The following is a 26,604-nucleotide window of genomic DNA, read 5'->3' on the forward strand; positions in this document are numbered from 1 at the left end:
GTCGCATTTCTGTTTTCAGTGAAAAACGGCAATGGCTTTCGCTGTGCAGATTCGTCAACAGCTGCAGGCGCTTGTTTCGTCCGGCGGTTCCCACAAGGACCATGACAAGTGAGTGGTATGTGGTGTAGAGTGGTGGTGTGGTTCAGGGAGGCGGGAACACACAGAGGCTTGCCTGGCCAGGGGCAGCTCAACGGTGGCCTCAGCACAGTAAGATCACTTACTTACGCCCCATGACCGTTTTCCAGGGTGGGTAAAGCTCAGTTCCATACCCCCCCCCCTTAAGTGCTCAAGCTTGAATGCTAAATCTTCGGAGACTAACTCGAGTATCTAGTGGACCAATTTTGTCAAGCATAAGCTCCCCATCCCCCTGCGGTTAGGTTAGGTAATGTTTTATATAAAATGCTTCAGCAGCTAACCAAATCGGTATTTCTTGATAAGAAGTCCGTCCCCTCCATTCCACCGCTAACCTCCCCTAACCCCTCAAACAAGCGTGGGGACCTGTGGAGAATTGGGTTTTTTTGGGGGGGATGAAAAATAAGTGAAATAAGGGTGTTAAAAATCTAAGGAAATTTACCTTAATATTTCAAATTTCTCAAACATATCCTAGCCCCTAGACCCCTCCTGCTTGGGAGTTAATTGATTTGTTGTTTTCCAGATACAGGGCTGTTCTGGAGTCCATTCTGAAAGCAGGCAATGAGAGTGATGTTGCAGAAGGACTTACTTATACTTACTTTCGATACTTTCGAAAATTCTGCCCATTAACAGCAGGGCTGAAGTCGGCTTCCGCCTGTCCCCGTCGATCCCACTGTCTCTTCCCTTTCCTGTTCCTGGAGTACTTCAGGCAAGGTGTTGTGGTGGCAGCTGGGGTATCCTGGTATTGGTGGATGGTCTGGTAGCCCTTCTAACCACTTATCTAGGTTTCTTTTAAAGGTTTCAGGGCTAGTTCCACTCAGATCTCTGAGTTCTTGGGGGAGGCAGTTAAACAGACGAGGTCCATTGTGGGTGAAGGAGTTGTGGGTCAGTGTCCTCACTCGTTGTATGGAGCCTTGGACACCCTTGATGAAGCAGAGTCTCCCTTTCCTCGGATGTTGGTTTACTATGATCCCCACGTTTGGTACTCTGTCCTTTAATATTTTCCACACGTACAGTATACAGTATCGCTCCCTTCTTCGCTGTAGCGAGTACAATTTCAGCTCACTGAGCCTTTCCCAGTAGTCCAAGTGCTGTACCTCCTGGATTCTTGCAGTGAAGGCTCTTTGGATGGCTTCTAGGGTAGTAATTTCTTGGATCTTGTGTGGGGACCAGAGTTGACAGCAATACTCCAGCCTTGGGAGTACCAGAGATTTCCATAGAGTCTTCAGGCACTGCCCATCCCTGGAGGCAAAGGTTCTCAGCACCCACCCACTCATGCTCTTTCCTGCTTCGGCTATTTTGTTGATATGGTGGGAAAAAGTTGCGTCGCTGCTCATATGGACTCCCAGATCCTTGACATGCTCTTTGTCTTCTATTGGCTGATTTTGTTATATTCATAGCATGTTGAGTTTTTAAGGACTTCGTTTCTCCCGTAGCGTATCAGTTCAAATTTGTCGCCATTAAGGAGCATGTTGTTGGTTGATGCCCAGTCCAGTATTTTGTGCAAATATCCCTGAATATTGGCTGCATCTTCTGGGCATGTTATTTGATGTTTTATCCTGGTATCGTCTGCAAAGGAGGATGCTTCAGCGTGTTCCAGGTTGTCGTCAATGTCTCCTACATGGATTAAAAATAGGAGTGGTCCCAGCACTGAGCCTTGGGGCACTCCACTCCGTACAATGCTCAGTTCAGAGAGTTCACCTTGGACTGATACTTGTTGGGTCCTCCCAGTCAGAAAGCCGTGTAGCCATCTTCCAAGTGGGCCCACTATTCCATGTTTTCGGAGTTTGTACAGGAGTATCCCGTGGTCCACTTTATCGAAAGCTTTCACAAAATCCAAATATATCACGTCAGCATTGTGGCCATCTTGTGTACTTTCTAGGATCCTCTCATAATGTTGTAGTAGCTGGAACAGGCATGAGCGGCCCTGTCTGAAACCATGTTGTCCATTGTTAAAGGCCTTCTTTTTGTCTAGGAATTCCACCATCCTCTTCTGTACTATTCTCTCACAGATCTTGATGAGGTGGGATGTCAGGGCAACTGGTCTGTATCTACTGGCTAGGCCTCTGCTGCCTCCCTTGTGTATGGGTGTGATGATGGCAGACTTGAGGGCTGCAGGCACTGTTCCAGATTGCAGTGAGAGTGACCACAGCATTTGGAGTGGTTTGGCTAGTTCCTGGCTGCAGTTTCTTAGCAGTTGGGCATGAAAGACATCGGGTCCAGCTGCTGCATCAGGGGCTATGGCTTTTATTGCCTCTGTTATGTCCTTCTCACTGATGCTGAGTGAGGAAAGTGTTTGGGGGATGTTGGAAGAGTCAGTGAAAAAAGGTCCTGGGTTGGTTATCCTCTTTTCCTCATTTGGGTTGCTGAAGACACTCTCATATTGGCTCCTCAGTATATTTGCCTTTGTTTGGGGTCCGCAGTCGGTTCTCCATCCACTCCATAGAGTGGTCCAACCACCGATTTGGCCTTCAGTTTCTTTCTTGCATAGGAGAAAAAGTACCTTGGGTTCTCCTTAATACGGGATACTGCTTCTTTTTCTTCTCTCTGTTGTTGTTCCTCATGAGATAGTTTAAGCTTGGTTTCTACCTCTTCAATTAGAGATTTGATTTTTTCTTTGGCAGGTGTGAAGCTTGTTCTCCTAAGCTTGTTACAGAGTGAGTGTCTCCTTCTCATGAGGATTTTACGGTCTCGGGGAATTATGTTTTTGTCTTTTTTTCTTGCTTTCTGTGGTATGTGTCTGAGGCAGATTTCGCGACACCTTGCTACTATTTCCTTAAGGAGGTCATCTATATTGGTCATATGTAGTCGATGCTCCCAATTTGTGGCTCTCATTTCTGCTCTGACTTGTTCCCAGTTGATATTGGGGTTGTAGAAGTTCAGGTTGCCTATGTGGTCTTCAGCTGCTGCTCTCCTTTCGTAGTAATAGTCCTTAGGCTTGTCCGTGCTGGTTGTTTTTACATGAATGTAGTTGTGGTCGGACAGGATAGTTTCGCAGATTTCGTATGAGTGGATTAGGTTGTGGCTATTTGTGAGGATTAGGTCCAAAATGTTATTCCCCCTGGTAGGTTCCTTTATTATTTGGGAAAGGAAGTGCTTCACCATCAGGTTTGTAAGGGCTATAGCTTGTTGTTTGTCTTCAAGGCTGCCCCCGGTAATCCTCATATCCTCCCAGTTTATGTATGGGAAGTTAAAATCCTCAAGAATCAATACTTCTGTGGTCTGTCTTGGGAGGGAGTCTAGTATTTCTTTCATCCTTAAAATTACCTCTTCGAACTGTTCTGATGATGTGTTTGGAGGTCTATATGCTGTAATTACCAGCTGATCTAGCTTTTTCAGGTAGATTGTCAGTAGCTCTGTTGTTCCGTTGGAAAATGTGCCCATATTCTCGGCACTTGCCGCCATGTCATTCCTGATATAATTTATGACTCCTCCGTGGCTTCTGTTTATTCTGTCAGCTCTGAAGATGGTGTAGCCGTCAAAGGCGATTTCTGCATCCAGGTGATCTCTGGTCAAGTGGGTCTCTGTTAGTGCTAGAAACACTGAATTTCCTTGATGGGCTAGTTCCTTTAGCATTGGGAGTTTGACCTGGTTTGACTTTGGACAGAGACCTCTGATGTTTGCATAAGAGAAAGAGATTAGTGGTACATTCGGTTGCACCCCCTGTCCCTCATCTCCAGTCTTTCCAGTCTGTCCATTAGGTAGCCTATGGTTTTCTGTTGTTGTTTCTCCATTTCTGTTATTTTCTGGAAGACTTTGTCTAAAAAAAGATTCTGTTCTGTCTCCATGGTTTGGGACTGGTTTGCTGTGGCATTCTGTCTATCCTGCTGCTTTTCCATTGTAGCGTTCACCTTTACTTGCTCCTTTGGGGTGTTGTTCTGCTGAGGATGAGTTATGATGTCGTCCTCTCTCTTTCGTGTTGTTCCTTTTGGGTGCGGGTACCGACATTTTTCTTAGAAGCAAGTTTGGGTCCAGATGGCATTTCGGCAGATGATTGGGTGGTAGTCCTGACACCTCCTGCCAAGCGTGCATCCTAATTTCTTATCCAGGCCATGCCTTAAAAGCTTGGTGCATGCTTTTGGATGGTTGTGGCTACAGCCTTCTCCCCTAACTCCAAATTTGCAAATATTCTTCCTATAGTATCTGCAGGTCTTGAGATGCCTTATGGGGTTGTCTACCTGGGTGGCGTCGGCAGGAGGAGGAGGAGTAATAGTAGTGGATTCAGTAGTTATGGTGCTTGGCCTAGCTTCATCACCTTTCTGATCCTTAGATTCTGTACTCTCCCCTTTTCCAGTGCTTTGTGTTGTTTCTGAACTAGGTAAATCTTGGGAGCCTAAAGGAGTGTTTTCATTTTTCTTGCTGTCTTCTATTTCTTCTGCCTGAGTGTCATAATCTGAATAGTTAAGTTTTACACAGAATAGACATGTGTATCTCCTATTGGATTTAGTCAGCACCACTACATAATAGGTTGGCAGCTCTGTGCATAGGTAGTGAGTCCACATGCTGCAGTTATTGCACTTAATACCCATATTGCAATGTTTTTGGCATTTTGTACATGGGTAAATATCAGTCTTACTTTGGGCTCTGTTGTTTACATCAGCTGATGTGGTAGCCTCCATCTTAGCTTCCTGGTCCATCCTTCTCTTATTTTGCTCAATATTCTACTGATGCTTCTACCTCAACTTCAATCTATCATTGAGACGTAATAGTGAGGGCACCGGCAGGCTGAGAGTAGCGAGAGCAGCCAGGCCTACCTGGCCTACGTAGCCACAACAACATCTATATGTATATCTATATTTCAAATTACGGTAAGATCTTTAATGAGAAGAGTCACCTGGTCAGCTACCCTGTAAACACGGTGTATTTCACTCTCTTGGCCCAGTAAGGGGGTAACAAGTGACAAATTCTGAGGGATGAGGGTAAAATAACAGCTAAATAACTCAGCACAGTCAACACTACAGGCTCACCAAGCTTTTATTGAAGCAAGTAAAGCTTTAGGAAATTATGTACAGAATTTAATTGGTGAAAATAAACCTTATTTAATGAACAATGAAGTTACTTTAACTTTGAGTGATTAAACCTAATACTGCCTCCTTTATCAAAGAGAATAAGCTATACATTGTCTTGATCCTGAGGTGTTGGTCTTCAGCTGAGAACACATACATTTAGTTATGCAGTAGGCAGGTGTTAGATACATAGCAGCAGAAAACTTATGTGTGTAGTAATCTCTCTCTCTCTCTCTCTCTCTCTCTCTCTCTCTCTCTCTCTCTCTCTCTCTCTCTCTCTCTCTCTCTCTCTCTCTCTCTCTCTCTCTCTCTCTCTCTCACGGAGCTAAATGTCATTTTATGACGTTCATTCTGTCTTAGTATTTTTTCCTTATTGTAAACATTTTACATATATCTCATTCATCAACACCATTTATCACCATTGATGTGTTATGTTATTTCTGTTCAGTTGTGAAGGAGAATGTCAGTCTGGTAATATCTCGCCAGCTGCTCTCAGACGTCTCTACGCAACTCACATCCATGGCTGATGGTGTGGCAAAGACAGTAGCCCACTTCACTCTTGATAAAGTAAGTCATGCATGAACATTTCTCACCTACCAGCTGCTCATTGGTAGCAGTAGTTTTCTTTTATTCAGCTTGGATTATTTCAAACATGTGATGTAGCATTTAAGGAAGAAGCTGGAAAGAAAAGAAACAACATAATAACAAAGTATTTGTAATGTACATTGATTCACTATTAATGAATTTCTGTATGTGTGTTTTCTCCACACATCTGAAAGAAGCCTCACTCATTTGAATACCTTCAGGTTCAGCCTCAAGTCATCAGCTTTAAGGAACAAGTGGCCAGCATCAGGCAACACCTTGCTGACATATATGAGAGGGAGAGTTCCTGGAGAGAAGCAGCAGCTGTTCTTACTGGAATTCCTCTCGAAACAGGACAGAAGTAAGCACAAATAGAATTTCTGCTTAACTGATATGAACTGCAAATACTGTGATATTCAGGAATGTTTATCTTAAAGATTTCCATTCTAGTTTGGTTGCATATCATAATCTAGAAGCTGCATGCATGCAGTAGGCAAACATTTAATCCACAATTTGTATTAGCTGTAGTTATTTGTATATTTTCTCAAGAAGACAAGAAGAGTTGTTGTTGTTATTTGAATCATGTTTATGTATTCTTCAGGCAGTACAGTGTTGACTATAAGCTGGAAACCTACCTCAAGATTGCCCGCCTCTATCTGGAGGATGATGACCCAGTGCAGGGAGAGGCATATATTAACAGAGCCAGCATCCTGCAGGTGAGTCAGGCCAGCACTCCAGCTTCTGCTGTGCTGGGCAAGCACAACAGATTTTCAAAGGAATCATGAGAGCTAGACAACCAGGACACTGTATCACCATTAGAGTTGTAGAAGAGCACTAATGTTTCCTGCTCCATGGTGATATGACATGGCACTGAAATCACTGCTCTTGTGTTAGTCCTTGCATTTCCTTCTGACAAAGACTTCCATTATGGGTGTGGCCTGGGCAAATATCTCCAGTCATATCTTTACAACCATACTCTCATGCATCCTTCATTTCAACTTCAGCATTCCATCATGCCTTAGCCCTTTTCTCTTTATTAAGTGTAAGTCATTTTTATTCAATGTTCATTTCCTAAACTTGGAATTATGTAAGGTCATTGATACTCAGTGATTGCATCATTCCAGGCAGAGTCCAAGAATGAACAGCTGCTCATCTACTACAAAGTTTGTTATGCAAGAGTTTTGGATTACCGACGGAAGTTCATAGAGGCAGCCCAGAGCTACAATGAGTTGTCTTACCGACCCATCATTCATGAGGATGAGAGGATGGAAGCTTTGAAGAAGGCTCTCATCTGTACTGTCTTAGCTTCAGCAGGTATGTATAAGACTTGTGACATATTCTCATGCTTTTAGGATGATCTTTTCAATAAATTTAATGGCCCACTAGCATGGTTCAGTAGTTTGAACATTCAAGGATTTGTTCATCCTGGTTCAGGAAAGAAGAATGAAATCTGAAAGCCCAGGTCAGTTTGAGAGAAAGATAGAGCAGTGTGTCTTGTTGCAGGCCAGCAGCGATCCAGGATGCTGGGGACGCTGTTCAAGGATGAGCGTTGCCAAAAGCTGCCCTGTTATCATATCCTGGAGAAGATGCACCTTGACAGGATCATCCGCCACAATGAACTCACAGAATTTCAGAACATGCAGCAGCCACATCAGCAGGCCACCACATCAGATGGTTGGTAGGAGTTGTGCTGCCAAGATAAAAATTAGTTTATCATGATCTCTTTCATCATCATTTTGAAAGGGAACATACATGCTTGCTTGTGTCAGGCTTGTCCAGCTAATAACAGTTCATCATTATATATGTGATTGTGGCATTTCATGAAGTGTGTCAGAAAAAAAACTTGCATATTAGTAGCCTACAGAGTGATGGAATCAAGGTCACATAGCAGTGATATCACTGGTAGACATGTGTGTTTGGAAAGCCTGAGACAATGCAGGAATATACTCATGTAATTTTTCCACAATTCTAGGGTCTACCATTCTGGACAGAGCTGTTACAGAACACAACCTGCTGGCAGCTAGCAAGCTTTATAACAACATAACATTCTCTGAACTTGGGGCTCTCCTTCAAATATCTCCAGCAAAAGCTGAGAAAATAGCCAGCCAGATGATTACTGAGGGACGCATGAATGGGTACATTGATCAGGTAAGGAAAGTTGTTATCTTTAAGAACACAGAACACAACAAGATTGAATTAATGTTGAAGACAGAAATCTTTTTCCTTAGGAATCCTTATTTTTAGTTCTCCGTCTGTCTTTATACCAGGCAGGTAATCTCACATGGGGTGACCCAGACAAAGCACCACACACTCATGCACTCATTCACACTCTTAGGATCATCAGCCGTTGGTGGAAAAATGAGTGAGGGGAAAATAAGATTAAAGCATGCAAGGAAAAAATGCCAGGATAGGAATGAAAGGTGACATTTGTTGTAGCCATTTCCTTTGGGAGAGTTCATAAAAACCAGTGTCAGATATAGATCAGATATAGATAAGTTCTCTCCTTCTCAGATTGATGGCATCCTCCACTTTGAGGCACGTGATGTCCTTCCTCAGTGGGATAAGCAGATCCAGTCTCTCTGTTTCCAAGTGAATGGCATCATTGAAAAAATCAATATTGCACATCCAGAATGGGTGGCTAAGGTTATGGATGAACAAATGATGCAATGATAGAACAAATTCCAGACTAGTGTTATAATTTGTTCCAGTAAGTATGCAGGATCAAGAGTTATGGCATGTGAATTTGCAACATGTGTTCTGGTTTACATTTTTGAGTATTACACTAAAGATAGATGTAAGAAAATTACAGAATATTTGAAGTGCAAGATAAAGAAGCTCAATAAAATTATTGAACCATAAAATTCATCCTCTTAACTACAGCTAATGCCTATGATACAGGTTGGACAGGAAGACTTTAAGGTTATCAGCCCATCACTACCACTGTCATACCTTTTGCCCCTTCATCCTGTCTGTCCTACCTCCCATCACCTGCATGTGGTCTGGTGTACATACATGTCTACTCTCACAACTGACCCTTGTAGGCTCCACAAACTGATGGTACTTACAGGTGACTTGTTCTGTTACTTACCTTCTAATCCAGCAGCAAGATGTAGGATGCTGTGTGCTCGGTGTTAAATGTATGTGTGTGTGCATGCGCGCTTGCACCAGCGTAATCTGGCAAGGTGAAAGGTGCGTTTTTGAAAGTTGCCATGCTCCTCTCACCATCTTCCTCCAGTCAGTGTTGTAAATGTGATGTTCACTACTTTACTGTCAAGGTGATGTAATTAAAGAATGCTGATTACAGTGAATATGCTAATGAGAGGCAACCCTTTCATAAATCTGCTGCGGGTGGTCCTAATGAAGCGTAACCCTGCAAACTTTCGCAGGGGAAAGAAAATGTTCTCCGAAAAGTAGCCATAGTATAACTAAGGGAAGAGAGAAAGAAGAAGAAAAAAAAAGTACTTCAAGAAGCATCAGGAGGCAGACCATGGAAGCAGGCAAGACAGAGGGTGAAGGCTAGGAAGGCTTATTAGGCGGGTGGGAGAGCGCGATGGCTCGGTGGGATTGACTGATCCTGTGGGATGTACTGATGCCTTCCCTTTGCCTTTCTCTGTACCATCAGTCCCGGGACTCAGGCTCTGCGTCTCACGAGGAAGGTATAAAGTCTTAATTGGTGTCTTATGGTACGTGCACTGAGAAAGGTGGTTTCCCCGCGTGAGCAAGGCTTTCTAGACTTGGCACACGTGTGTAGCATACATGGTGCCGGGTCATGGACAGTAAAAAGTCGAAATGTGTGAAAGTGGAATTAATCTGTCACTCGAACCGTAGAAAAAACACTTATCTTCAATTAGAGCCTTTTAAATGTAGAAGTCTTATTAATCTGTCACTAGAACCGTAAAAAGACCCTTAAAAAACAATGTAGCTTCAACTAGACCTTTGGAAAATAGAAATCATGATAATCTGTCATTATAGCCGTTAAAAAAAAAAAAAAAACTTAACAACCCATGTAACTTAAACTAGGTCCTTTGAATGTAGTGGAGGTGCGGCACAGAAGTCTTTCAGAATAATGGTCGTGGAGCTGCGACACTGCCAGGTAAATGATTCAAGAAGTTAGGTGTTTGCCGTATGACCCGATGCTATTACTTGCTTTGGTGACGCCAGATTAACACTGAAGGCCGTATTCTTAATCTTAAGGAATCGGCAACGACCTGATGATGATGATACACACACACACACACACACATTTTCCTACCATCTACTGCGCTTATAGCATTTCATCTGTTATATTTGTTTATTTTTGTAATTTAATTTTCTATTATTTTTCAATTGAGTGTTGTAAGGGCTTCCCACAAGTAGACTCTACTTACCTTTCAGCTGGCTTATCCACCTACTATCTCTAATAGTGCCCGTCCCTTATGCCAGGACGCAGGGCTCCCTGTGCACTCCATCATTACAGATTCACTCTATCCCTCGTGTTTGCGTATACCTTTCTCTTCCTTCCAGTGAGGTAGTCAGCCTGAGGGTCCTGTATTCAGCACATCTTTTGTCGTGTTCTATAAATTTGCACTTTAATTGCAGCCCCTTAATTTCTTAACCACTGTATAGATGGCACAATTCATAATGTATATATTAATGTAATGTAATGTGGCAACGATTGTGGCAATATTCTATTATGATAACAAATTAAGCCAACAAAATCTTTCACTCACAAACGATCATGTGGACCGTGCAAGAGAGTGGAACCTCTCACGTGGCTAGTCGGGGGTGGTGAGTGATGCGTCTCACCACCAGGTGCTCGACACAGGGCAAGAGAGGCCTTTCATCACCATCCTGCCGGTGCGTGAACGCCTCAATTACCATACTATTCGCACACCCTCCAAGAGGGGAGTGACTCGCAAACTCTTCCCAGAGTGGAGAATGAAGCGAGATGTGGCAACCTTAGCAACAGGTGACTATATAAGAGAAATAATACGAGCCTCAGTCCACAATATGTTAAACATAAAAACTGAAAGAACAATCAGAGTAATTAATAACTATGAAAGAAAATGGAAAATTAAAACAAACATGAATAAATTCACGCCTCTCCACCTCGGAGCCAAAAAAATCTTTCCCTTAATCACCAACGACGAAGAAATAGAATTTAAAAATAATGGCAAATGTCTAGGTCTAACCATTACCACCACTGGTTATTACAAACACATTCAGGAACGAAAGAATATAGCAGATGTTGCACTACAGAAACTATATAAACTGTATAAATTGCCAGAAAAAATCAAAATTCACTTAGTTAAAGCACTAATCCTACCTATACTAACTATCCACCAATCCCAACGCACACTATGAGTAAACACCAGATAAGCAAACTACAAAAAGTACAAAACAAAGCACTGAGATTCGCCACCAACCAGAAACACCCGTACACTATGACAACAGAACAAATACACACACACACTAGAACAACACCTCTTAACACACGCCTACACTACAGAGCCAAGACAATATGGAACAGAATAGAAGAACTAGAAATACCAACCTACCAAGCCCTTAAAGACAAACTAAACCAAATAGACAAGTACCACCGTGACTACCCAAGCAGCCTGCAGGCATGTAGCACTACACCCACACCAATTTACTAACAGTCCAACCGACAATACATACTTACCTTGATTCACTTACCTTACCTCAGTCCACACTGGCGGCAGCTTCCAGCTTCAGGCGGGACAGTTGGAGCTCTCGGGTTGAGACGGGCACCAGGGGAGCGAGCCTCTGACGCGCGCCACACCGCCCCTCGCAAACACCACCCGCGCCTCCCTCACACCCTCGCCGAACACAACAATACCCCAACGGCAGCAGTGGTTTTGTCCTTGTGAGTACAAACTAAGGCTTGTGTTTGTACATATTAATTACTGATTAATAGGATATAAGGCAAGAAGGAAAAATTTTCCTGTTTTATTATTATTATTACTATTATTATTATTATTATCATTATTGTTTAAGTTTTATTATAATCGAAAGAAATGCGATGTCACTGGTAGTCGCGAGAGTTTTAGTGATACAGGTACAGCTTCAAGAACACACACACACACACACACACACACACACACACACAGAGCATCCATCGACTCACTCAACCGACCTAACCACCCAACCACCCATTAAACTCCAGCCCGATCTCCTACACACACACACACACACACTGTCTACCCACCCACCCGCTCATCCACGTAGCACCCCGCCTTAGCAGTCTCCCCCAAACACATGCAGCCCCGCCCACTCCCCACCACCCACACGCGCCTTACGCAGGTCATTCCACCGCTGCGTACGGTGCCCCGGTCAGGCACGGGTCCCGTCTCAGTGGTCGCGTCATCTTACTGGGAAGAAAATAGAGGAGGTACAGAGGTGTCCCTGTCAGTACTCCCTTCTCGTGCGTCAGATGTCACTATCACTCCTACTACTGTTACTGTTACTACTGCTACTACTGCTGCTACTACTACTACAACCACCACCGTACTGCTTTTGCTGCTGCTGCCGCTAAAACAATAACAACAACAACAAGAACTACTACTACTACTATTACTACTACTACTACTACTACTACTACTACTACTACTACTACTACTACTACTATTACTACTACTACAACTACTACTAACACCACCACCACTACTGCTACTACTACTAGTACTATTACTACTACTACTACTACTACTACTACTACTACTACTACCACCATCACCACCACCACTACTACTACTACTACTACTACTAGTTTTATTAATGCCACTGCCACTACGTGTATCTCAATTACCACCGTCACCACCATCATTACCGCTACCTTCACTACTACTATCACCACCACCACCACCACCACCACTACCAGTACTACTACTGCCACTAACGCAGCCAGGACCTCTAGCACAGAATCATAATAACGAAGCTAACAAAGGCCGCCCCTCGTGGCCCGCGGCTGCTGGGTGCCAACTAATGGCAAGGCATGTCGAGCGTTTAGCAACATTTTTATACAATGTATTCAAGGCACAAAGATGACAAGCTGCTTCCCTGACGTCCTACTGCGTCAGATCCTCGAGGCTCTGACAGGGCAGGGATAACGGCCAGGGGTGTGGCGTAGCTCGTGGGTCTAGCGGGCGGGGATGATCTGTGCTGGCGGCTCAGTGGATAGTAGACGAGACTGGCAGGGATGACGGACTGGGGTGTGGCTTAGCTTGAGAGTCTAGTGGGCAGGGTTGTGGTTTGCTGGCGGCGTGGTGTCTTGGTGGGCAGTGAGCTGATGTGTCTGTGGGATGGTGGATCACTGGGGCTGGGCTGGATTAGTGAACTTTTGTGTTAGACTGGGTATTGGTAGGTTGGTGGACTGAAGGACTGGTGGGTTTGTGGATTTATGGGTAACTGGAATGGGGGGACTTAAAGTATTATTACACCTGAGGACTGATGACTGTGTAGAGGTGAGCTGCCAGGCGGTGAGTGGAGGTTTCACCAACATAGTAGCGACACTACTTCCCTTTAGAGACAGCACGTCAGTTATAAGTAGTCTTGACATACGCACATACATACACACAGTCCTCCCCTTCACAGAGAGCACACTGATTTAAGTTAGTCTTCACACACACACACACACACACACACACACACACACACACACACACACACACACACACACACACACAAACACACACACACACACACGGTCATCAGTCTCGCTGTCTTCGTTGCAGCCTCGTCTTTATCAAAAACCACTTGCCTTTGGTCTTGCCTTGTCATGTATCACTGAGCATGGCGAGCTTCACCGCGGTACTCCAGCGTGCTATTCTTGAATGCTGCCACCCTGTCGTCGGGCAAAAGGCAGGAGGAAAACGGAGGCAATGATGGATAAAGATCACCGATTTTACTTCTTTTCTTTGAGTGACTGATGACTTCAACTAGTGATCGTTCTCCGCCATTCCTTCGACTTGGCCTAACAAAGACTGATTTTCCGACTGGCTTAATGTGATGCAACAATGATGTCATATGTCGCTAAGAGAGAGAGAGAGAGAGAGAGAGAGAGAGAGAGAGAGAGAGAGAGAGAGAGAGAGAGAGAGAGAGATATTGAATAAAACCAGTATAGGTCGTGACACACTTTAATTGATGCATAATCCAATACTTTGAAAAAAGAAAGTTAGATTCCATTTTTCATCTCTTGCTTGTCGGATTAATCTATGTAGAGAAACATGCAAATTTATGAATGGTGCATATTCATGAGTCATCTTAATCTTTATCCTCACTTAGTTTTCTGTTACAATCACCCGTTATTCTGTCACTTTTACTAATAGCGCGCTATGTAACTCACTTTATACTCTTTTGGATGTAAGAGGGGCTCTGGCAAAGGGAGACAAAAGAAAGACAACAACCCCACTGAGGTGCCAGGCTCTACCTTCCGTAACTAAGTATTTCTCCCTATAGGCTACATTCAAATAGTCGGGGGAAGGACATTTAATTTCAAACAATAAGGAACAGCTGCATAACAAGCTTACCCCCGAGGCTTCCTGAGCTACCTAACTTGATCTTCTTACTTACTTTCTGAGTAGAAAAAGAGGGAGTGAAAAAGTAGAGAGCACGTACCATATATATATATATATATATATATATATATATATATAGTATATATATATATATATATATATATATATATATATATATATATATATATATATATATATATATATATATATATATATATATATATATATATATTTTTTTTTTTTTTTTTTTTTTTTAGAGATGCTACTTTCTTTATTGATTAAAAAGGAAGCCTCACTAATATCCTGGCAAGGCGGACTGCTATTCTCATTGGCTGACCAGGAAGCCACGTTAACTCTTGATTGGAGGATGTGGAAATACGAAAGAACCACTCAGCTCTTGGGAAATTTGTCAATAGGGGAAACCAGCCGCGGACAAAGGGACGAGTGTGGGCGTTGGGAGGGAGGGAGGGAAGGCAGGGAGGAAGGATAGGTTGGAGGGTGGGAGGGCAGGAGAGAGAGAGAGAGAGAGAGAGAGAGAGAGAGAGAGAGAGAGAGAGAGAGAGAGAGAGAGAGAGAGAGAGAGAGGAGGGGGGTGCCGTATTTTCAGAGGTCACAAAGATAATTAGCCTGGTCCTCATGGATCTTTTTTTCCACTGATGATGCTGAATATTTGTTAAATTATCAGCAAAATCATAAAAATCCCAATAACTTCCACTAGAGCTGTCACAACCAGTGGAAATAAGAAGACATGGAAACATTTTAGAATACAATTCACGAACCACGAAGAAAAATAAAAGAAATATAAGAGCGCCTAGATGCAGTACTTTATTTTCATCCCTTCCTTTTTTTTTCTTCTTGGTTTGTTTCGAGCTCGTGTTTTTGGGACAGACAATTGCGTCACGCACGGCTGAGGCTCGCACGGCGTCATCAAGGGGACACACGATATGGAATTTCCGGCACAGTTTTTTTTTTTTTTTTTTTCACCTGCATGTTGTGGGAGCGTCTATATAGATTTCAAAGGGACACATAGGAAAAACAATGAAGAACGGAACAAAAACAAACTACTAGTCTTTAAGTGGTTTAGGGATTATAACAAGGGGGACGTAAACAAAATTCTTATGATCAATAATCAGGATATAACAAGAAATAACGGTTTCAGACTTGAAAAATTTAGGTTCAAGAAAGAGATAGGAAGGAATTAGTTCTGAAATAGAGTGGTATAATGAATGGAACAACCTCAATAATCAGGTTTGTAGTGTTGAGTCAATAGGGAGCTTTAAAAGAAGATTAGACAAATTTATGGATCGGGATGATAGGTAGAGATAGGTAGGTGTATTTCATACAGGGGCTGCCATGTGTAGGCCTGATGGCTTCTTGCAGCTTCCCTTATTATCTCATGTTTTCATGGAAGAACACTGAGAAGAAGAAAAAAGAAAAAAACACCAGCAGATATATTAAACATTGTGCAGCAAATAACATTCTCTCTCTCTCTCTCTCTCTCTCTCTCTCTCTCTCTCTCTCTCTCTCTCTCTCTCTCTCTCTCTCTCTCTCTCTCTCTCTCTCTCTCTCTCTCTCTCTCTCTCTCTCTCTCTCTCTCTCTCTCTCTCTCTCTCAGCATTATTATTTTTTCTATTTGCATCAATGTCAATTTTATGTCAATAACGAGTTAAACATTTCACCACAAGACAAACAAACGGACACACACACACACACACACACACACACACACACACACACACACACACACACACACACACACACACACACACACATGTAGATGGCCACCATGAGATCTATCCTTCTTCCTTAATTGTCTTTCCACTCCCACCTGTTACGCTGAAGCTTTTTAAGAAATTACACACTACTGTTTATTACTTTTATCTTCGGGTTGATGCGAGCCCCAGCGGGGAGTGGAGTCTCCTTGTTACTGCTTGGCACACTACTACTAGTTATGACTTGAGGCAGGCAGGCAGGTGGGTCGGGGGGGGGGAACAGATGGATGAGTAGCCAGGTAGATAGGTAGATAAAATAGATAGATAAATAGATGGATAGAAAGATAGATAGATAGATAGGTATATAGATAGATGGATAGACAGATTGATAAATAGATAGATAAATAGACAGATTGGTAGATAGATAGACAGATAAACAGATGATTTGATACATAAACATGCTGAATGAAAGAATCTATGAGTTTGACAAAAGGAGGCACGGTTTCAGAGAGAGAGAGAGAGAGAGAGAGAGAGAGAGAGAGAGTCAAGGAGATGAGACGTAAATACAGAGACAGACAGACAGACAGACAAAAAAGAGACAGATAGGCAGACAGACAGACAAGAGACATACCCTAACATGAATAATACTAACCCTCTTGGCTGTCTGAATACTCCGAGGTCCAGCGGCCACTGTGTCTCTCCTTAGCCTGAGCAGCAAGACACGCTGGAGGCGGCTCAGGGGATCTTTCATTAGCTATTATAATCCACGTCTTTCCCGTCGAGCGAGTACTTAATGGGATGAAAGAAGCTGGAGAGAGAGAGAGAGAGAGAGAGAGAGAGAGAGAGAGAGAGAGAGAGAGAGAGAGTTGGTATATTCCCTTTCTTATATTATACGTTCACCGTCCCTGTGTGTGTGTGTGTGTGTGTGTGTGTGGAGAGAGAGAGAGAGAGAGAGAGAGAGAGAGAGAGAGAGAGAGAGAGAGAAAGAGACAACATTTTAGGAAAAAAATTTGCTAACAGATTAACATTTGGCGTTAAAAAACAATAGTTAACTTACCTTATCCTCATCCCCATCCCTCTCTCTCTCTCTCTCTCTCTCTCTCTCTCTCTCTCTCTCTCTCTCTCTCTCTCTCTCTCTCTCTCTCTCGTTCCATAATAACATTAGTATCAGAGGAGTGCTCGAGTGGCATGTCCCGCGGCGCTCCTTCCTCCCTTCAACTGATGAACCAATGTTATTCTGCCGCCTGTGCATGTGTGTGTATGTGTGATGGAGACACAATCACAGGTGCCGGCAATGAAGGGGGCCAGGCTCCATAACGCCACAGCGGCTCGTCCCTGAGTCCTCCCAGCGCGGCGTGTCAAAACAGGCGTGGTCACGTGGGGTGCAATTTTGCCCTTCCTTTGACACCAGTGTTATCAGGACCCTGTGAAGGCCCACCACCTCATCAACATTTCCACATTTCCAGCATGCGCCCATTTTTACCTGTTCCTTTCCTCACATCAAGGCGGGAATACTCAGCCAGCGTGGCGGAGCAGATAGTACCTCTGCCAAAATTGTGGGTGGAATGGAGTGCAAGGCTTCTGCTATGGTCGCTTCAGTGGACGGCTGCGTTGCCGGTGGTATTGAGAAATCGTGGGGATATTGGTGTAATGGTGATGTATTTGTTGTCTCCTAATGTGTAGCATTCTGTAATATATTATATAATGCTATAAGGGTTTTGTTTATGCTGCATGAGTGGACCGCAAGAGTTGTTTGGTGGCTTTAAGTACTCGTAGTTGTGGAAATATTGGTCTAGGGTGATGTATCTGTTATCCCTTTATGTATAGGAGTTTTGTCACGCCACATTAATGGGCCGCTGGGGTTGTGTTGTGTGTTCAAGGGGTCATGAAGGTAATAGTCCGAGGGTAACACCTTTGCTATTATATAGTCCTTCATGTGTACAAATCAGCTATATTATGCTGTTAACGTTTTGATCTTTGAAATATGAATTGTTTTGCAAGGGGAGGCTTACACCAGCTGTTCCCATCTGTACAGTGACATACTGAGGCGAGGCGGATCAGGGCAGAGGCAAGACCAAAACATCACGATACATTAAGGTGGATAACATGGGATTATGCGAGGTTACATGGAATAATCTATATTACTAGGAGAGCTGGGTTTATCTGCTTCACGTTTTCACAGCAATGAGACCTAATTTGCGGACAAAAGCAACACCACTCAGCGCAGAATGGTTGATAATCCACGAGATAATCAAGGGAACTTCAAATATTCCCGCTCTATGAAAAGTTATCGGCAGATAATTCTATTTGAAGAGGAAGCTTATTATGAAATATCAATTAAAAGTTACTCTGTCGTTATTGTTATGTAAGAAAACACGCTTAAAATACCTCCATGTATAATGTTCATAGAACCCGTGCCCGTGCGTCAATTAGGGCAAGAGTAGAGAGACGAGATTGAGAGTGGCTGGTGTGCAGAGGAGGGACCTGGGGAGGAGGGTGCTGGTTATAAACCAACTAAGCTGAGGGAAGACCAAAGATAAATTTATTGGATGCACTGAAGGAAGACAAGCGGATGATGAATATAACTGAAGACGCAACAGACAGAGTAAGATGGAGACGAATAATTCGCTGTGACCACACCTAACGGGAGTAACCCAAAGTATAATAGTTAATAGAATTTACATCGCGCCTTCCATATCAATAGTTCATGCTTAATTGAAACAGTAAATCAAACCATATCATACAGGTCTGTTAATGTTTGTTCCTCCCTCATGTTAATTTTTATAGTACAGCGATGTATGGCAATGTACGCAGCTATATTTGCAAGCTTTCCTGTGTTATCGGGAGCTTTGTTGCGCCTTCCTGATTGCATTCCTGTAGTATCGACTCTTCTATCTTTCCTTCTTTGAGTGCGGTGCTCTTCCCGGCCTTTGTGTCGCCTTGCCGTGTGCTCCTGTATGTTGGCGGGCCCAGGGCGGGAGGGGAGGCTCGGCGGGCTCCCGTGTACTCTGCGGTAAGGGTAAAGTGCAGGACGAGAGTGATACGGGGAGTGTCTGCGAAATTATCGATGCGCCACATTGTCTTGCTTTCTTTCATGCTTGGGTGAGGTGCGCGCTGTTCTCTCTCTCTCTCTCTCTCTCTCTCTCTCTCTCTCTCTCTCTCTCTCTCTCTCTCTCTCTCTCTCTCTTGTTGTTGTTGTTGTTGTTGTTGTTGTTGTTGTTTATGTTGTTTATGTTGTTGTTGTTGTTGTTGTTGTTGTTGTTGTTGTTGTTGTTGTTTATGTTGTTTATGTTGTTGTTGTTGTTGTTGTTGTTATTGTTGTTGTTGTTGTTGTTGTTGCTAGTAACTTCCGGAGAATCTTTTACTTACTTCTCTGCCAAAATATCTTTCAGTAACGTCAAGTTCTTTGAAACACACACACACACACACGGGAAAAATCCAGCTCGAGCCCCTTAAGACGCTGCCGCGCTAACAGGATAACAGGCGGTATTGGATCTTACATGGAAGCGACTCAGCGAAGGGAGGGAGAATGTGTGTGCGTACAATCAGACTTCCGAGGCAAAGGAACCGCGTAGTTTTCCATGCATCCAAGAACTGAATACATGGAGGAGAGAGCGAAATCAAAATGAGATGAAAAGAAATAAGGTATTCTCAGATTCCGTCTATCAAATCGAGGAATAAAAGGGGTTGAGGAATGAAATGCAGACTGCTCTATTTGGCCAGGAGTGATATAAAGTCGTGGTGGTGGTGGCGGAGAGTAACAAGCGACGCACACACAGGACACTTCACACAGAAGGTGCAGCGTCGCGTGTTTCCAGAAAAGAAATCACGTAGCTTTGAAATTCTGTAGCAGTGCAGTTGTTAGAAAAGGCGAGGGGCGGTGCGAGGGGCTGTCAGGTACTCGAGTGAAGCAGCTTTGGGCCGCAGCAAGAGAGGGTGAAGAGCGATGGAGGCAGGGTGCTGGGGACCCTCCCAGGCGAGACACACCTGGTGACCCTCGCATCTACATCACTCCGTTTTCAAGATTTACACAGATACACCCAGGCCAATAAAGGAAGGGAAAAGGCCAGCGAATTGCCGCCTCCTGTGTGCGAGGAGACAAAAGTGCCAGAGGGACTGTTAAGGGAGCTCGGCGAGAGTCAGAAGCAAGGCGAGGCGAGGCAGCATTTGCATGTTTTGGTGTCGTCATTCCAGCGTGCTGAGACGTTTAAAGTAGAAGTGCGCAGCGTCAGGAGCAAATCACGGCCTGTAATGACTGTGGCTCCTCATACGAAAAGAAAGAGGGGGACACAACAGGCAGACACTTGATAATGAAAATACAGAACATATAAAAGGACATAAATTCAAGAAGATAGGAGAATAGAAATTGAAAGACGGGTTAATTGGACGAAGGAAAGAAAACGAGCGAGTGGCGTTACAAAGGCGAACCTCCTGAACTACGAGTGAATCAAACTGTCCTGCTACTACGAGGAGTCTCGGCGGGCCATCTAGACGTCGTTAAGGGTCACGCAGTAATGACCTTTCACATTCACACCAGAACAACTGTACAGCTTGGGTTTTTTGTATGAAAGGGCGCGTCTATGATTGTTCTTCATCCTTAGTAAATAAATGATACAAGGTCTTCACTATAACCTATGTTGGGAAGGAAAAGTAGAATGAAAAATGAAAATGTAGAAAAAAAATAAGAGAAAAAGGAAAGGAGGGAAATAATTCAAATAACAAAAGGAAAAGTAAGAAAATATTAACTTATATAAAGATACATGAAAAAAAGAAGAAGAAGAAGAAGGAATCTCTCTGCTGGAATGTAAAACCAACTGCTCAGAAGAGTTTTACCTCAGGAAAGTAACATTAATCTCTCTCTCTCTCTCTCTCTCTCTCTCTCTCTCTCTCTCTGATAGGTCCAACTGTCGCGAACACCAGATTAAAAAAGTTGGCACTTCTCAATTTGAAACATTTCCTGAGCCATCTGTCGAACCTTCGTGGTGGTGACAACACCGCTCCGAACACTGCCCGGGCTGTCTTCTTCTTCCTCTTCTTCCTCTTCTTCTTCTTCTTCTTCTTCTTCTTCTTCTTCTTCTTCTTCTTCTTCTTCTTCTTCCTCTCTCTCTCTCTCTCTCTCTCTCTCTCTCTCTCTCTCTCTCTCTCTCTCTCTCTCTCTCTCTCTCTCTCTCTTTTCTTTTCCTTTTTTTTTTTTTTCCAGTGATGGTGTAGAATCCTTGTTAACCTGTCACCGGCACCATGAAACACACTTCGGAACCCGAATGCCTTCCACTAATACTGTTTAGGTTAGATTGAATTTAAGAGATCTAGTACTATTTAGGTTAGCTTGGTTTTGTTAGTTTGGCTTTAGAAGATCTAATACTGTTTAGGTTAGTTTGACGTCAAATATCAACGCACTCATTGGTCGAGTCGAGATAAGACGCAGAGACGTTTCAGAATATGATCCATGGTGCGTCTTTGTGTCTGCGGTGGAGCTCAAGATACAAGTAAGGACTCCAAAAAAGTAACCCGAACTTTCATTAATTAAGAGTTATGAGATTAGATTGATTAGACGAAGCTTCAAGGAAAAGTATGGCGAATGTTTGTATCACTGGTTCTCTTATCGTAACAGATAAGGTATCATCTGCTTGTTTGGCTTGTTTGATAATCACTAATATCAATTGCCGAGGAAGTGTCACGGAAAGCAATTGTTTTCCTTTAATAATTACGTGATAACTCCATTAGCGAATATTGCACAGCCGTGTTGTTCAAATATTCGCGCTGGGCTCATTATGCAAGCTGAAATGCATTTAATCGAGGTGGCATACGCAAGCTCATTTATTTCCGCTGTTTGTTGCTATCGCAAAGTAATTCGTCTTGGAATGTGCGGGAATGTATTCTAATTACTATGAAAGAGTTCTGGGTGTTGGTGGCTTGAAAATTGCATTAGCGGTATGTGTAGCATTTAGTGTGTGTCTGCTCTTTAGAGATTTCCTTATAGTTATGTATCTCCTTTTCCAGATTCTTTCCCTTTCGCTAAAGTCTGTATATTAGATCTCTTGTTTCCTCAGCTTCATTGTTTTCAAAGCCAAATAACAATCTTCCCACAATTTCACACTGACAAAATATTCTATGCAAGGTTTTTTTTGACTTCATGCACTCTCTTCCCTCATCATTACATCCCCTGCCATCCAGGATAGTGAAAGAAGTGAGTGTTTGGAGTTACAAAATGTTACAAAAACGCGACACCGCTGGTCACACACTGACGGGCCGCTGACCACTCCGCCAGCTCCGGCCACCGCTCGCTTGATATTGCACTGAAGGGACTCTGCTGCCACACTTGTATAACTTTGTAATGTGGTTTTGTTATGAGGCAATACACGCAAGGGAGTCCCCTGCCACGCTTGTATAACTTTGTAATGCGGTTTTGTTATGAGGCAATACACGCACATTACTCTTGTGTGTGCGTGTGTGTGTGTGTTAGGGAGATAACAAACGAGCGGTGGGGGCGGGCTGTCACCGGATCGCATATTACTGCTCTGCTTCACGGGGGTCTGGTTAGAGTATCATGGAACCTCTCCGCCCCGTCCCACCGCCCCGCCCCGCCTCTCCTCTGCCCCGCTGCTTGTTCCGATGCGGCCCAGAATAGTGTCACAGCGAGGCGTCACACTCCATGTATTTATCTGACAAGCCAAATCTCACGTATGGTGCAACCTAACTACACCATTATGAAACATTTAACGACTCAGAGACTGTTCGTGTCCCTGCGCAAGTTTTTACGCTTTATGTGTTTGCTTGTGTAACTCATTCAGCACTATTCAGTTTTCTATCTGTCTATATACCAGGCTGGCAATCCCACACGGGGTGGCCCAGACAAGACACCACACACTCATACATACACCATTCACACTGTTGGTCCCATCGCCCCATTGTAAAATCATTACTGTTGGTCAGATGTCGACTAATTATGTTCCCCTTGAAAATAGCTCTTATGAGAGAGAACGTATCAAAATAGGATCCTTATAGCCTGAGATACCCCTTCACTCTGGCTAAGCTGCGTAGGATGCGGTGGTTAAGAATGTATACAGACAAGGAGGCAATGAAATAATGCAATGGTAACAGTGATGAAGAATGTGATATTGGCACATAGATACTCGATTTCAAGGAACAATAGGCTTGACTGCAGTGCTGTGTTGGCTATTGTTTCCAGCTGTAATTCTTTAGCGTTACGTTATGTGCAGTAATCCTGATTGTCCATCTAGGAAAAGGGACCTCTCTCTCTCTCTCTCTCTGCTGAGAGCTCCACTACGAAACTTGAAATCTGATAGACTGTCAGCAAATCATATGGAAGGTAACTGCAAAAACATTTTATTTCCAACCGTGACTGTACATCAATAAATCACTACTTCCGGCCGTGAGCGCACATTGATAAACTCACCACTTGTCTGTCTGCCTTTACCACTACTTCTGACCGTGACTGTACACCGGTTACAAAAATATGTTCCTCATCTGTCTGCTTTTATTACTTCTGACCATGACTTCAATAAATCACTACTTCTGACCGTCACTGTATACATCATTAAGCTCACCATTCGTCTGCCTGTCCCGCTTCGCTTTCCCCATCAAGTAAGAGTAACACCGCAGTGCATCCTGGGCCACATGACGTCAATCCCTGCCACCCACGTATCCTATATAACCCTTACTTCCCCCTTGCCCTGCGTAATATCCCTAAGGGGGTCTTGAGGAAATCTCTTCCCTCCGGAGAGTTTTGTATATTTAGATAATACGTCGTAATTTACAAACATCTGAAAAATAGAGTGACAAGTATTAGGGGCGGTCATGCAAGTCCCGCATTAGAATGTTTATATCTGGCTGGCTGACTGCCCAAAGTCTTCCTCCCCTTACAGAATGGTGGCCCTAGTAATGCGAGGAATAAACACGGATTCCATACACAGACCGGAGCGAGTCTCTCTCTCTCTCTCTCTCTCTCTCTCTCTCTCTCTCTCTCTCTCTCTCTCTCTCTCTCTCTCTCTCTCTCTCTCTCTCTCTCTCTCTCTGCTCTCAAATTTTCTTTCCATTGTATAGCTATGTATTTATTTACCTACCTACCCACCTACCTACCTACCTACCTACTTATCTATCTGTCTATCTATCTATCTGTATCTATTTGTGAGTGTCTGTCAGTCAATGAGTCGGTCACTCAACTCATGCGATCAAGCAATCAAACATTGTATCTATCTGTCTATCTATCTGTGTGTGTGTGTGTGTGTGTGTGTGTGTGTGTGTGTGTGTGTGTGTGTGTGTGTGTGTGTGTGTGTGTGTGTTTTCGGTATATTTCCATGCACACGCACCACAATTGGCCATAATGTCACTTGGGTTAAGGAAACACATCAGTAACCCAAAAATAAGCCGCGTGTCCCACTCCAGAGAGAGAGAGAGAGAGAGAGAGAGAGAGAGAGAGAGAGAGAGAGAGAGAGAGAGAGAGAGAGAGAGAGAGAGAGAGAGAGAGAGAGAGAGAGAGAGAGAGAGAGAGAGAGAGAGAGAGAGAGAGAGAGAGAGAGAGAAATAATATGAAATAACCACAGTAACCATCAACATCTAACCTCCTCCTCCTCCTCCTCCTCCTTCTCCTCCTCCTCCTCCTCCTCCTCCTCCTCCTCCTCCTCCTCCTCCTCCACAAACAATAAGTACCAGCAGCTCATTGACAAAGCCGCGTTTCTCTCCCGAAGTGCCGAGTGCTGTATCTGCAAACCACTTTGAGGCGAAGGGAGTTTTCCCCGTGGTGATATAAATGGAACTTTTCAGGCCGTTCTCCTCCGCGATGGTTTTATTTAGCTTAACACTGAAATTCCATGCGTGGGTGAATGTTAATGTATGTATGTATGTTTGTTTGTATATGTGTGTGTGTTTGTGTGTGTGTGTTTCGTGTGTACGTAGATATATGAATGTGTGTGTGTGTGTGTGTGTGTGTGTGTGTGTGTGTGTGTGATTCTAGGTAATTTCGTCTGTCTTCATCTCTTTCTTTGTTCTTCTTTGGTCTGTGTGTTTATCTGCCTCTCTCTCTCTCTCTCTCTCTCTCTCTCTCTCTCTCTCTCTCTCTCTCTCTCTCTCTCTCTCACCATCTATCTACCTAGGTACCCATCGCATCGCATCAATCTCTCAGTGTATAATCCAGCCAAGGGACCCCGCCGCCAACGAAGGAGGGACGAGACGATAAGATTAATTACAAGTGCGTCCCTGCCCTGCTTCCTTCTTCCTTGCCTCGGCCTGGTATGTGAAACTCCAGAGCGTCAAACTGTCCTTCACCTCCTGTCGCCCTCCCAGTAATCTTCGTTCAGCTCACTGTTTCGGTTATTTGAGTTTATTTTCTCATTTCCTTCCGTTCCGTTGCCTCTTGGAGTCTTGTTTCGAAGTACTCAGATGCGAATGATTGAACTTCTCACCTCGTGAAGGCGTTTGACGTGTTATAAGCAGGAACACTTGAAGCACTTTCTCATAAGGATGACTTTTTCTAAACTGATTCAGAGTGGAAGGAGGGAAATCTGCTTGATAATACCTAATCTAATCTAATGTAACCTGATTTTAAACTCTTACCCTCACATTCTTATATATTTATATATTTATTTACTAACTTATTTATTTACTTATTTATTCATTTATCTATTTACTTATATATTTTGTGCTCTTCACCAGACTAACTGATAAAAAAAAATCCCTACTTCTCGTCATATTTTTCACACCTATCTAGACTTCTTAACACTCACGTAAAAAATAATAACAAAAACTCCTACTGCCATCTCCATCCAACTCCAGTGTTCGCTACGTGACTCTCCTTTATGGGACGCGAGGCCACGATTTTTAGGGGTTTTCTTGAGGTTTATAATGTATAGTGCATGTATTTTGTCCTTTTGTCCCGCCCCATTAGTGTTACCGCTATAGAAAAGAAGTAAGAAGGAGGAGGAAGAGGAAGAGAACGAGGAGGAGGAGGAGGGAGAGGAGGAGGAAGAGGAGGAGGAGGGAGAGGTGGAGTTACAAGAGGAGAAGGAAGAGAAGAAAGAGGAAGACGAGGAGGAGGAGGAGGAGGAGGAGGAGAAGGAGGAAGAGGAAGAGAAGGAGGAGAAGCAAGAAGAGGGAGATGTGGAATAACAAGAGAAGAAGGAAGAGGAGAAAGAGGAAGAGGGGGAAGAGGGGGAGGAGAAGGAAAAAGAGGAGGAGGAGAAAAGGAGGAGGAGGAGGAGGAGGAGGAGGAGGAGAAGGAGGAGGAAGAGAAAGGAAGGAAAAGCATGACAAGGAGGAGGAAGAGGAGGAGGAGAAGGAGAAAGGAAGGAGTAGCGAGTGAAGGAGAAGGATGAGTGGGAGGAGCATGACGAGTAGGAAGAGGAGGAGGAGGAGGAGGAGGAGGAGGAGGAGGAGGAGGAGGAGGAGGAGGATGGGAAACGACCTTTTTTCTAGTCACTGAACATCATTATAAGACTGGTGAATAGAAATGATTTTTTTTTTTCCCATACACTGAACTATTTTTTCCTCTGCGAACTCCGTAGATAACCTTTGCCCTTGACTGGAGCACCGGGACCTCAGCTGATAGATAAGAACATAAGAGCATAAGAAAATAAGGGAAGCTGCAAGAAGCCATCAGGCCTACACGTGGCAGTCCCTCTATGAAACATTTCTATTTCA

At 43.7% G+C, this 26,604-nt stretch overlaps 1 protein-coding gene across 14 annotated transcripts in view; it reads left to right on the plus strand.

Annotated features, from left to right (window-relative positions):
• Positions 1–26,604, plus strand: part of LOC135115223 (protein lin-54 homolog) — a 58,805-nt gene that overhangs the window by 10,061 nt on the left and 22,140 nt on the right. For 12 of the 14 annotated variants that reach the window (XR_010275894.1, XR_010275897.1, XR_010275900.1 and 9 more), the window contains 8 exons: positions 5,587–5,705; positions 5,945–6,081; positions 6,322–6,436; positions 6,845–7,034; positions 7,224–7,394; positions 7,693–7,868; positions 8,232–8,427; positions 11,407–11,586. Coding sequence is in view for 1 of the 14 variants with exons in the window: in XM_064031766.1 (XP_063887836.1) it covers positions 5,587–5,705; positions 5,945–6,081; positions 6,322–6,436; positions 6,845–7,034; positions 7,224–7,394; positions 7,693–7,868; positions 8,232–8,390 (1,067 nt within the window). In the remaining 13 variants the exon portion in view is untranslated. Of the gene's footprint in view, positions 1–5,586; positions 5,706–5,944; positions 6,082–6,321; positions 6,437–6,844; positions 7,035–7,223; positions 7,395–7,692; positions 7,869–8,231; positions 8,582–11,406; positions 11,587–26,604 lie in introns of those variants that run through there. The other 2 variants (XR_010275895.1, XM_064031766.1) reach the window with 2 other exon arrangements.

The sequence above is a fragment of the Scylla paramamosain genome, chromosome 29, assembly GCF_035594125.1.
Source record: "Scylla paramamosain isolate STU-SP2022 chromosome 29, ASM3559412v1, whole genome shotgun sequence".
Classification (NCBI taxonomy): domain Eukaryota; kingdom Metazoa; phylum Arthropoda; class Malacostraca; order Decapoda; family Portunidae; genus Scylla; species Scylla paramamosain.